Source organism: Vigna umbellata, chromosome 3 (assembly GCF_029865625.1).
Source record: "Vigna umbellata cultivar VRB3 chromosome 3, Vumbellata_1.0, whole genome shotgun sequence".
NCBI lineage: Eukaryota > Viridiplantae > Streptophyta > Magnoliopsida > Fabales > Fabaceae > Vigna > Vigna umbellata.
Window position 1 is genome coordinate 2,898,740 of NC_142167.1, and position 12,660 is coordinate 2,911,399.

At 36.1% G+C, this 12,660-nt stretch overlaps 1 protein-coding gene and 1 pseudogene across 2 annotated transcripts; both read right to left on the reverse strand.

Moving 5' to 3' along the window:
- Window positions 1-851: 851 nt before the first annotated feature.
- Window positions 852-12,073, reverse strand: LOC124832937 (glyceraldehyde-3-phosphate dehydrogenase GAPCP2, chloroplastic-like). The gene is made up of 14 exons (XM_047307279.2): window positions 11,814-12,073; window positions 10,942-11,036; window positions 10,761-10,828; window positions 10,633-10,671; window positions 7,195-7,295; window positions 5,937-6,049; window positions 5,754-5,853; window positions 5,508-5,654; window positions 2,315-2,375; window positions 2,105-2,202; window positions 1,884-2,026; window positions 1,701-1,784; window positions 1,384-1,473; window positions 852-1,270 (listed from the first exon to the last, which is right to left on the reverse strand). Exons 1-14 carry the CDS (start codon window positions 11,874-11,876, stop codon window positions 1,216-1,218), a joined length of 1,257 nt encoding a protein of 418 aa, XP_047163235.1. The 5' UTR covers window positions 11,877-12,073; the 3' UTR covers window positions 852-1,215.
- Window positions 2,391-5,501, reverse strand: LOC148201403 (uncharacterized; annotated as a pseudogene). The gene is made up of 3 exons (XR_015785073.1): window positions 3,626-5,501; window positions 3,430-3,548; window positions 2,391-3,368 (listed from the first exon to the last, which is right to left on the reverse strand). The product of XR_015785073.1 is annotated as an uncharacterized LOC148201403 (transcript).
- Window positions 12,074-12,660: the final 587 nt, after the last annotated feature.

Genomic DNA, 12,660 nt, shown 5'->3' on the forward strand with positions numbered 1-12,660 from the left:
TTTATAACTAAGGACTGACACTAACTTTTAAATATAAGAAAAGTGATAGTACTAACTTATAATACCTACACAAATCACCCATAATTAAAATATAGAAAAGAGACAAATTTGTACCAACAATACTTCACATTCCAGTCATGACACCAAGTCACCAATTACTTCATGCGTTAATTACACCAACAATCACTACTCCAACTGTACTTAATTTTAATTGATATAAAAACTGCACTTAAATGGTCAAGTAAGAATAACTCATGACCTCAGCTCATGAACCAGACACGTCCAAACAGAATTTCTTTGCATATATCAGATTATAAAACCAAAACCAAATTCAAGAAATTTTTATTTTATTTTCTTTTTTCTTTTTTTAATTTAAAATTTAAATGCTACCCCTCATCTCCTGTGACTTATTGTATTTATAAGTTTCAGTAATCCAAGATGGCAACAGACATGGACATTTATATTTATTGATAATTTATGGGCTAATTTACATCCATCACATACATATATCTACATAACCAGAGAATAATCAATGCTAATAAAACCAAACTAGTACAAAGCGTGTCATCTTTATACATTATTTAGGACTATCTCATTGGATAACTTTGGACCTGTTAGATATATCAGATTCTTTTATACTACTATTGCATTATCAATAGAAGGAGAGATGTTTGTAACCAGATTATTCTCGAACACGCCAATATAATTCATCATCCACTTTACAATGACAAGAACTTGGAAAGCCAGTTTGTAAAATTCTAATTCCAAAACATTTAGTTCCTTTTATTGTACTTTCAGTGTACATGCTGTGGTCATTTAAACTCTACCAATTTAACCTAAATCAACAAGAATTGGAACAACTTACACAGTTGGGTGTTGCACTTATCCGAACAAGCCAATATAACATTCTTCACCTTTAAAATGTCAAATCATTTTCAAAGGCAGATTGTTAAAAATTCATGCTGGTATTAATCCAAAACATGACCTATCGAACAACTCAATATAAATCATTCTTCACCTTTAAAATGTCAAATCATTCTAAAGGCAGATTGTTAAAAATTCATGCTGGTAGTAATCCCCAAAGCATGACCCAGGACAATGTCCTCTTTATTTTATTTTCGGTGTACACGATGTGATAATTTAGCCTCATTATAAAAATCAGATCAAAACCAAAATCTGAACCTAAGTCACTAGCAATAATAACCTAATTGGTGTTCAATTTTGAGCTCCCACCAACGCCATGTGCTCTATAAGGTCCAACACTCGATTGCTGCAACAAAAACCATTCCAAAAACATCAATTCGTGGTACGCATGAACTATACTTTTAAAATTGACCAACGAATCAATGCTATTCATTCTACATATGCAAAATGCAAGCATACCTGTAACCCCATTCGTTGTCATACCATGAAACCAGCTTAACAAAGGAAGAACTAAGTGCAATGCCAGCCTTAGCATCAAAGATACTTGACCTGCAAGGGAATTAATTTTGAACATAAGCCTTTTTAATAACAAATAATATATCCAAAGAGTAGCAGAGAAAGAAATGAAGGGTTTGAAGGTTCAATTTTTCTTTTGTGCAAAATCTACAATTGCCCAAAACCAAACACGGATCTCATGTTCTATGGTCCCACTTTCCAACCAGAAAAGTTAAAAAATAACGTTCTGCTTTGAAGGTAACATAGCAAACACAATGAACCTTGAATCACCAACGAAGTCATTAGAGACAACATCCTCTTCTGTGTACCCAAGGATTCCTTTCAGTGGTCCCTCTGAGGCATACCTTCATATTTTTAAGAAGGTAAGTTATAGAAATCAACCAAAAGGTAAGTACAAAACAGTAAATGGCATGAAAGCTGGAGAAAAAAGGCAACAGACATACTTTATTGCTGATTTAACATCTTCATAAGAAGCATTCTTCTTAAGCCGGCAAGTCAAGTCCACCACAGAAACATTGGGAGTCGGAACACGGAATGCCATCCCAGTGAGCTTTCCATTTAACTCAGGAAGCACTTTCCCAACAGCCTGTGATTTCATAAAACAAACCCTTATTCATATATACTGAAATAGTAAACTTAAAATTTCTGTCCATCCATCTCTTACCTTCGCAGCACCAGTTGAACTTGGAATTATATTTTGGCTTGCCCCTCTTCCCCCACGCCAATCCTTCATAGAAGGGCCATCTACAGTCTTCTGTGTTGCTGGGTAAGAAAGAATTGGATGTTAACAATGCTACATGTGAACATATAAAGGAACGGCTTGACCATAAGAACAGGAAACTACAGGTTGCAATTAGCAAGTTTGCAAAGATACCTGTGGTTGCATGTACAGTTGTCATTAAACCTTCAACTATTCCAAACTCTTCATGAACCACCTGATGAATAATTTACGTAAGTTACATACTTATATGTAAGTTACCAATGGGACAGATGACGGGGTGAACAACATGTTAAATCTTTATATTGACTAAATTGTTTCTAGAACAGTACCCCAATATCAATGTTATTGATATGAGATACCAGAAACTATCAAAGATCCCAAAAATCCTTTATCACGTTATAGCGGATGCCATAATGGGTATAGCATTGCGATCAAAAGAAATATAATATATGCATATAGAAAATTTAAAAAAAAAATACTGAAATATATATTATAATGCAAAAATAATGAAAGAGACAACCACAACTAATAATAATATTGTCTAAAAATCCAAATAACAATAACATGAAATCAAAGCACTACAAATTCAATGTTGAAAACTTACACTAACAACAAAACACAAATAAATGTCTTAAATTTCTACTTATCTCACTCTTCTTCAATCCCAACATAATTGCCTTCAATATTATCTAATAGGGCATATCCATCCTCCACTTCCCCTTCTAAGAAACTCTTGTCAAAGTTAAGTAATTTTTCAAACTCAGAATCAGAGCTATCATGCAATTCATCCTTGTTATGGTTAAAGTTGCACCTGGACCTTTCCTAAAAGCATGGGAGATCCAATACCAATACCATCACTTCATGATTGCTTTCTTTTATTTGTTGCTGGTCTCCTTGTAACACTATTAGTTCTCCAACACCTGAAGTTTCATAAATAGTTGCTCAATTACAAGTGGGATCATCATCAAAAACCAACTCATTTCCCCCCTCTTCATTATCATTATCATCATCCTCCATTTGTCCCACTAACCACTCATTACACTCATCAATGTTATTCAACAGAATAGGGCCTATTTCATCCCTAATATCTTTGAGCAAGTTGTTGGTTATACTTTATGTAAACCAAATCATGCAACATTTTGTACTCCAACCTATTCCTTTTTTTTAATGAATCTGCATTATGAACAAGTTAAATGTGAATTAATTTCTTTCTACACACTACAAAAACGATAATAATAAATTGTCACGTCATGAACAATAAGTATTACTTGCTCAAATACACTCCCATTGTACTCACATCCCGATGAACTACGTGTCAAACTTAAAATCTTGATTGCTAGCTTTTGTAAGTTGCGAGTTGTGTGCCCATAATTATTCCACCATTGAGCTACAAAAGCAAAGAAAGTAACTTAGAATGTAACCATTATATCTTGATACAATTTCGAAAGCGTTTAAGTGTCTCACCTAGTGTGGCAATCTTCCTTGATTCTTTGGTGGAGTCATCATCAAAGAGTCCACTTCCACTCTTGTGAAGAGGCAACTCGATTAAATTTTTTTGTTGCACGTCTTTAGTAGGCACCAACCTCTTGATGCAAGAATACAATCAATTTGTAATTTCTAGATCATATTCGATTTCTGTGTTGGAATAATAGAACTTTGGGTTCAAAAAGTGACTAGTAGCATGCAAGGGGTGATGAAGTTGGCATGTCCATCCATTATCAATGATTGAAAATACATCCTTCTATTTACTTTAATTGTTATTGAATGACTTCTTTATTGCTTCCTTGGCTTTCTCCATTGCTTTGTATATATAACCCATAGTTGCTTTTCTTTCCCCATACACCAAATGAAGTACATGAACAAGAAGAGCCATTGAGAGCAACATAATTCCAAAATGAAAGGATAAGAACAATTTCTATAGCTTACCTCCCCTTAGCTTCCTTGAGTGCTTATTCTTGGTCCATTCATCTAAATGAACGTTCAACAACTTTTCAATGTAACCTCCTTGTTGAGAACTGGAACTCGAATTTCATAAGTAGGAGAAGGTATATTAGGTCCATTAACACCTATAGCATCAATCATATCTTGAAAACTTTTCAATCTCACAAGGTCAAATGACAAGCTTGCTTGGTACCAAAATCGAGCAATATATTGACAAATTGAGGCCTTTATATTTTTGTAAAAGGGAGAAAGCTTGGTACCAAAATTTTTGTTAGCTTGCCTCAATTTTTCTTTTTTTCTTCTCTCCATTAGCATTGGTCCTTTCTTTCCACCACTATTTCTCCCTTTACCATTACTTGCAATGGAAATTTCAACCTCATATTCACTCTCATTATTATCATTTGATGCACTTTACCTAGCATGGTAGTCAAAATCATGATCCAAAACGTATGATCATACAAGTCTACGATCTTCTTCTCCCTCTCTAATCTTGCTTCACTTAAAACTCGCGATCTTCGCAGATCATGTTGGATCATTGTTGTGTATCGCAATTTGTGTGGGACTGGCAATTCTCGCGATACAATCCCTTTTATTAGCGAGGGAGCAGTCAGCCCAGCTTGCAGCAATGCTTCTCTCGCAACCTCGTGATGCAATCCCTCCCAGTGGTAAAGGAGAATAAGTGGAGAGATCTCCAAACAACATCTCCTCTCTCGACAACACCTCTCTCGAGCAACTCGTAGCAGCAACTCTCGCGACATCCACGTACCTAGCGGTGGAGGCCTCGACATTAGCCTCTCTACGAATCTCTTCGTGATGGGTGGTGGATGACAACTCTAGGGTTTTTTTAATGGATTGGAACTATATTTTCTAACCTAAAAAGTTTAGTCCATTTAGTTTAAGCTCAATCACAAAAATTGTTACTACACCGAAAAAATAAAAAATAAATAAAAAAAATGACTCTGAAAAATAGTTAAACTGCCAACTGATAAAACAAGAGTTACTCCCTCTCTTAAGAAAAACGGCCACAACGTCACAACCTAAAAAGTTAATTCATCCCCGGATGAACCACCATATAGATTCCAATATCTATGATTGACTCCATCAAGTTCAAATAAATTGTAGAAGACTGGATCTATTTCAGTCGAAAATATATAATGAAAGATAACATGAGAGTATAAGTTGAACATATAAAAGTACATGGCTAAAACTGGATCTATTTCAGCAGAAAATATCCACACACACACACCGAAAAGGATATGTCACAGAATAACTAAGGTATCTTTAAGGAAAAGAAGTGCTTCCATTAAACCTTAAGTTTAACACTGCCAAACTACATACAAAAACATTCTCATAACAAAGAAGCACTTTAGTTCAATAAAGTTTGGCAATGCATGAGCAATCACACCTTGGCAAGAGGAGCAAGACAATTTGTTGTACAACTTGCATTAGAAACAATGTCCATTTCTGGGTGGTATGCCTTCTCATTCACTCCTACCACAAACATTGGAGCATCAGCAGATGGAGCTGATATTATTACTTTCTTGGCACCAGCCTACAGAGTAAAAAGATAAAGCTCATTTGATGCTGGAGGGTAAGACAAAGATGAGAAGAATGAAAGAAACAGAAGACTAATACACAGGTATTTGAGTACCTTCAAATGTGATGAAGCTTTTTCCACAGTTGTGAAAACTCCAGATGACTCAATGACATAATCAGCCCCAAAATCACTCCATTGGATCTCTGCAGGATCTCTGAAATAAAGAAATAAAATTTGTGCAAATCATTAACACGTTTATAACATTCACTTTAATTATCAGATATCAACTCATGATACCTTTTGCTCACAACTTTAACCTGCTTTCCATTAATTTCCAAAGTAGAGTCATCCAAAGTTTTAATGGTCCCCTTGAATGGACCATGAGTAGAATCATATTTAAACATGTAAGCCTGCAAGAAAAAGATTCAATGATAAAGACAAATGTAAGGATGAAATAATAAAAAAGAGACTAAACCAAACACAAATCATAAACCAAGCATCAACAAAAATCCATAAAAATAAAGTTACATGTAACAATAAATTAATTGAAAAAAATTTCACGAAAAACAAATAAATAAAATAAAAGATGAATTTATTGAAAAAAATGGAATATAGGCGTGCAATAATACACTCACCAATTTCTCAAACGTTGTAGAGCATCTATTTTGTCATTGTATGTACTAAACAGCATGAGTATCTACTACAGTATACTTACTACCTTTAATTGAGAAAAATGCTGGCACAAATATTTTGTTGCCAACAACTGTCATTTCCTACTTCTCACAAGATTTTGTAATTGTTTAACACAATCTCTATGCTTCCTTATATTTAAAAGGAGTTGTGATACATTATTACAAGAAATTGGGGGTTGAACATACAGATAAAGTCCTCTTATTTTGGACCAAAACAAGAAAGCTTCCTTAATTTCCGGTTCCATTTTGAATTGAATCATTGAATCCTTTAGAACAAAAGTAAATGAGGAAATACTAAGATAGAGACTGAGTTTTTATTTTTTTTTCTTTGAGATATGTTTTCAAACAGATCACAGATTGGATTCTCTTAAGATGAGACAAGGCTTCATGATAAAATAATAAAATAATCTAAATAAATCTCAACATATGTAAAATAACAAAAGGCAAGCAAACAACATGGACCATAGTTGAAGAACATCCCAATTGAATCCACATAACAAATACAAAACAAATTATGTCACTAAATATGGGTAAAATAGAAGGCATCCAAGATCAGAGCATTATACTGACAAGTGTGGTTCAGATTATTTTGAAGGAAAGTAATCATTTGTCATAATTGTAATAGGGTTGTATCTATCAGCTTCCCGTGGGAGCTTAGAGAAATAGGGTTGTATCTCTTAATTGTAATCTTCACCAAACACGCTATAATAGAAATCAAATTCTTAGATGTACTGGCTACTCAACAAAAAGAAAAGAGCTTTCAGATAGATGTATGTATCACCATATACATAAATAAAAGCATACAAAAGAAAATGCATATTAAATATAATCTCTTGGTCTATATCCCGTATAACAGTACATACCATATATTTTGCATCAACAAATGGATCATTAATTGCAACAACATCGATATCATCTCGTGAAGTAGCTACACGCAGCACCAACCTTCCAATTCTACCAAAACCTGCACATTTCAGCATAAGTACATCTATGTAATCTAAAACCAAAGAGAAAAACTCCATGTGTTATACATATTAAAACAAAGCTGTCATCTTCTACATAACTGCATTTTAGATGACACTTTTTAACAACAGTTCTTTCAGGCTCAAGCAACTGATATACATGTTCCTAAAGACCAAAATAAAAAATATAGAACAACCAATAGTCTTTTCTTTCTTTTCCATTCCTAACTTGGTAACTTAATAGTTGAAAAATCTACCTCAACATTATGCACAGATCCACCAATAAAATGTCATTTGAAATCTGTCGGGTTAAAGCCTACAGAATCCAGTAAATATTATGCCAAATTTGATTATTGTTGTACTTTGAGATAATATCTTTAGAATCTTCCTAATTAGAGGAAATAAATACATAATCTTTTATTTTATTTTATTTTTCTAGATTTCCTAGTTTTCCTATTTCCCTTTTTAGGAGAATTAGATTATTACAAATAGAGGGTATGAGAATGTATTTTTTATGATTGAGAATAATAAATCAGTCTTATTTTCCACATGGTATCAGAGCTTGTCCGATCCGCTTCGGCTGTCTTTGTTGTCTGCTGACGGCCCCCTAAAAGTCTCTTCTTTAACATATGTTTTTAATGGGCTCCAATTGCCCTAGTCAAGTTCTACCTTAGAATTCTAGCTTTTTCTCCAGCATTACCAACACGTTTGTCCTTCTGATAACAGCTACACAAAACTGTGCTTCCAAAATTTGACCTAGCTATAACCTATACTTCCAGAGTTCAATCTGACCTAGCTATATGCTATACTCCCAGAATTTATCTCAGAATGGGTATTTTAAGTGATGCCCAATCCTTTTTTTGGCATTCTCATTGGTTGCCAATCAAAGACCGAAAGTTTCTTCTTCTGGGAACCATGAAAGGCCACTGACTTCACTGTTAATTCCGCTGTGCAACACTGCTCTCCGCCGTCGACCACTGTCGGCCACCGTCCGCCTGTTGGCCATCGTCGCAGTTTCGACCAGTGACCAGCGGATCTGGATCGTCTCTTTGAGCGACAGCCAACCGCGCCGGTTCTAATGTCTACTTCTCATTCACGCGCCGCCATGAGCGCCAAATCAGTCTGATAGTCGCCGCCGCCGCCGCCATCGTCATTTTCTCCGGCGAAGATAAGGGTTGGGTGCCTCAAGGAGCGCGACTCAACCCTGGTAATCCACCTCCCGGAAGCCTCCACACGCGCCGCCTTTCTTCAGCGGGTCTCAGGTGCGTGTTCGTCAAGCGCCACACCCCCCGGTGTCGAAATCACAAAGCGCCACACCCCCGGTCGTGTTGTCGGACCTCCATCTCTGTAATCTGCTCCTTCTAATATGTCACTTTAACGCCATCATCTCGCCATTGTATTGAATCGCTGGGATATACTTCATTACCCGCTCTCGATAGGGAGACCTCTTTCGACGCCATCGCGTCAGTTCTTTCCTCTCCATTACGAAGGGTTCTCTACCTCTCCATTCATTTCTATTTCTCAAGCAACAGTGCTTCGTTCTGCTGCTACCACAGTCGACGCCGGCACAGTAAGCCGCCAGCGCAGTCAGTCTCCATCGCCGCAGTCAGTTGTTGTAACCTCTGCAGTTTGTTGCTGCCGCCTCAATAAGCTACCGCATTTTCTTTGGTCAAGATTAAGAGTGCTTCATGAAGTGCACTAGCCATCGTTTCCGCTGTTTGCCGTGAGGGGAAATATTTTTCAGCCCCTGCAGAGAACTTCCTTCTTGGGCTAGAGTTTAGCCCGTACTTCTTGTGATACAGTGTTAAGTATCACCATTTAGGAGTAGTCCAACAGAGAACTTTGGACCTCCAACCTATCTTTGGCCTTTTGATGCCATCATAAGTCTCAATCTGTGGTGTTTTTGGTTTCTGCCAATGCCTTGTTGTAACAGCTCACTGAGAGTTGTTCTAATGCCTTGTTGTAACAGCTCACCGAGAGTTGTTCTATGAGACCGCCTGCTGATTTGGCTCGTTCGATGTTAGGGGTTTCAAATTTGTCCTCAAGTACGGATCGGTTCTCACCAGTTCTTCCACCTTCACGTTCTATCATTGACGTGCATATGTCGTTCAGTCGTGAGGGGAAGAAAAGTTTCAGTCGTTGTAGGGTGGTTAAGTCCCTACAGGTTTGTTGTTGTTAGCCGCTGCAGGGCAGTTAAGTCCCTGAAGGTTTGTTGTTGTTCAGGACAGTAAAGTCCTTGAAGGCTCGTTGTTGTTAGGGCAGTTAAGTCCCTAAAGGTTAGGACCATGAAGTCCTTGAAGGTTCGTTGTTGTTAAGGCAGTTAAGTCCCTAAAGGTTAAGACAGTTAAGTCCTTGAAGGTTCGTTGTTGTTAGGGCAGTTAAGTCCCTAAAGGTTCGTTGTTGTTCAGGGTGGTTAAGTCCCTACAGGTTTGTGGTTGTTAGCCTTTGAAGGCCTCCCATATGTTACTCATGGAAATCATGTTCTTGAAGTTTTGTTGTTGTTCGCCACTATTGATGGCAATCCAGTCCCTGCAGTTTGTTGTTGTTCACCACTAGAGGCCCTTCATCTGTTCTTGTAGTTTGTTGTTGTTTGCTGCTACAAGTCATCATCCATTTTTTGATGGAAATCTCTCTCAGCCATTGCTGTCCAAGTTGAAGTTTCATGGTGCTAGTTTGCCCTCGTTCATTGTTGTCCAAGTTGAAGTTTCATGGTGCTAGTTCGCTTTTGTCCATTGCTATCCAATTTGGTTTATTGCCGTTCTCTACAATTGAGTTTGACTATTCCAAGCTTAGTTCATACAATCTTGTATGATCCAGCTTGAGGGGAAGTGTTGTAATTTGAGATAATATCTTTAGAATCTTCCTAATTAGAGGAAATAGATACATAATCTTTTATTTTATTTTATTTTCCTAGATTTCCTAGTTTCCCTATTTCCCTTTTTAGGAGAATTAGATTATTACAAATAGAGGATATGAGAATGTATTTTTTATGATTGAGAATAATAAATCAGTCTTATTTTCCACAATTATCTTCATCAAACATTGCCAATTTCATCTGATGCAATTAGACAGTTGAAGGAATATGTTTTAGCATTTGCATACGTCACAGTCATAAGCACCGCCAGTCACTCTGAATATGAAAATGTTGAACAATCCATATGAGCTATCCTAAATAAAACCATGATAAAATGAAAAGATGGTAGTAAGGCAAATCTTAAAATAATTCATCATCTATGATGAATTTTGTATTCAATGGAAAATTGAAAGTGCATAATAAAATTAAATGCCGCAAGTAGATACAAGAAACTGCTAAGAGAAATATCGTAACAAGAAAGTTACCATTTATTCCAACTCTTGTCTTCCCAGAGCTCCTTGATTCTAAACAGACCAAACCAACCACAAGTAAAAATCAAGAAATTGCATGCAAATCGCACTAATATAAAATACAACGTTTGTACTATTCTTACGCTGGGTGGGGAGAGGGATTTCTGTAGCTGTGGATTTAATAGGCTGGATCCCCTGAGCATTGTAGTTTCTGTGCAAACACCAATAAATCAGAACCACAAATAATAAAACCACCAACTATTGAAGGAACCGAAATATGAAAGAAAACAGGAGCTCAAGGTAAAAAAGTTTGAGCAACTCAACTGTAAGACTAATGAGTCACATTGAATTGAATTACCAAATATGCTACTCTGTAATCCCATAGATTTCACATTACAACTCGAGGCGTTGCTAAATACCTGAATCGTACAACATATATACAGATATATTAGTAAAATGGTACATCCAAAAAAAAAGCATCAATACAATAACAATGAAACGTCAGAAAATTAAGCATTTAAACCACGAGAGAGAAACTTTTCTCAACCATCAAAGATTGATAATCGGATAATTTTCCTTAAAGTCTCTCACAGATTCTTTTCTTAAGAAAACGCTACAGCGTATTCACACGTACCCCTTTTTCTGAGCAGGAAAAGAAAAACAGGTTCCAACCAAGACCAAAGTTTCAAAGCTAAACATGACTATAATAAATACAAATAAATAAATAAGTGAAAGCCCAAGGCATACTAAATTGCGAGGCATCGTTGTAAACTTTAATATTACCAAAAATTTCCGCAAATTGCCACCAGGACAACCCAAAAAAACTAGACGTTACAGCTGAAATGTCAAAAGCCGATCTTATAAGACCTCAAACACTTTAAATTTTCGACTTGATTTTTCACGTAAACGCAAGAAAAAAACTGAAAAGCTTTAACCAGTCAATAAAAAATAAAATAAAAGTGCTGATTCTTTGAACAACCAAATAAAGCGCAACTGGTTACAAAACCAAGACCATAATCTATATAGACCAACCAAACAAACAACGCCGCATCAACCGAAAAGCATCACATCATAGTCCAGTTTGGTTCGGTTCAGTTACAGTATTTTGTCACACTTTACAAGCAAATGCACAAAAAGGCGAAAACTGAAAGCGAAAATCGAAGAACAGAGAGAGAATCGGCGACGCGAGAAGAGACCTTGGAACGATCGCAGGAGGAAGGTGCGAGAAACGCGGATCTGAGCAAAGACGAAGCGGCCATTGGAGAAGGCGAAGAGAGCAAAAACCAAACCCTAGAAAATGTAAGAATGGTTTCTGCACCAAGCAAAGGACAATAAGAATGATGAAGAATGCGAATGTGGCACTGTTTTTCTCGTTTTCTTTTTATTTTATTCGCACCACCCTACGGAGCTTCTTATGGAATGCTGCCAACAACTCTTTCCCTCTCAAGTTTCAACGTCACTGTATCACGCCCTTTTTGAAAAGGTGTGGGTGATCACGTGCGGGAGAGTCTATAACTATTAGCCTACAAGAGAAGCCAAGATACGGAGGAAGAAAACAACTCGCATCGGTGGAGGCAAGAGAGATATCTCTAATGTATATTATTAATTAATTAACTAATTAATAATTATTTAATTAATGTCATTATATATTCAAAATATTCTTCTGATTAGGTATACCAAATTAGAATTATATTAATTATTCATTATATTAGTTTCCGTCGATTCCTTTTAGTTATAATTTTATAAAATAGTTATAAGTTTAATTTTGAACCGTCTATCCAAAATTTATCCACCACAGGGTGAAATTGATTTAATAAAATTCTTCATTAAGACATATCTTAATGATCAATTTTCATATTACAAATTATATATGATTATAATTAACCTTAATGATATATTAGGTCTTCTTATAGAGTTGATAACGTATCTTTAAATATTTCAAACACTTCTCAAATGTCTCTAACCTTTGATCTTTAAAGTATTCGTCTTTCTCTTTTGTGTACTCATTTTTCGTAAGGTGAATGGGGTTTGTGTCCTTAGAAG

What these genes read in the sequence shown, in the direction of transcription:
- LOC124832937 (XM_047307279.2), bottom strand. Translation starts at nt 11,876, where the DNA reads ATGGCCGCTTCGTCTTTGCTCAGATCCGCGTTTCTCGCACCTTCCTCC. An exon ending in GTTAAAGTTGTGAGCAAAAG is followed by an intron (nt 5,854 to 5,936) that starts GTATCATGAGTT and finishes TCTTTATTTCAG; the next exon opens with AGATCCTGCAGAGATCCAAT. An exon ending in GTTCAACTGGTGCTGCGAAG is followed by an intron (nt 2,027 to 2,104) that starts GTAAGAGATGGA and finishes ATGAAATCACAG; the next exon opens with GCTGTTGGGAAAGTGCTTCC.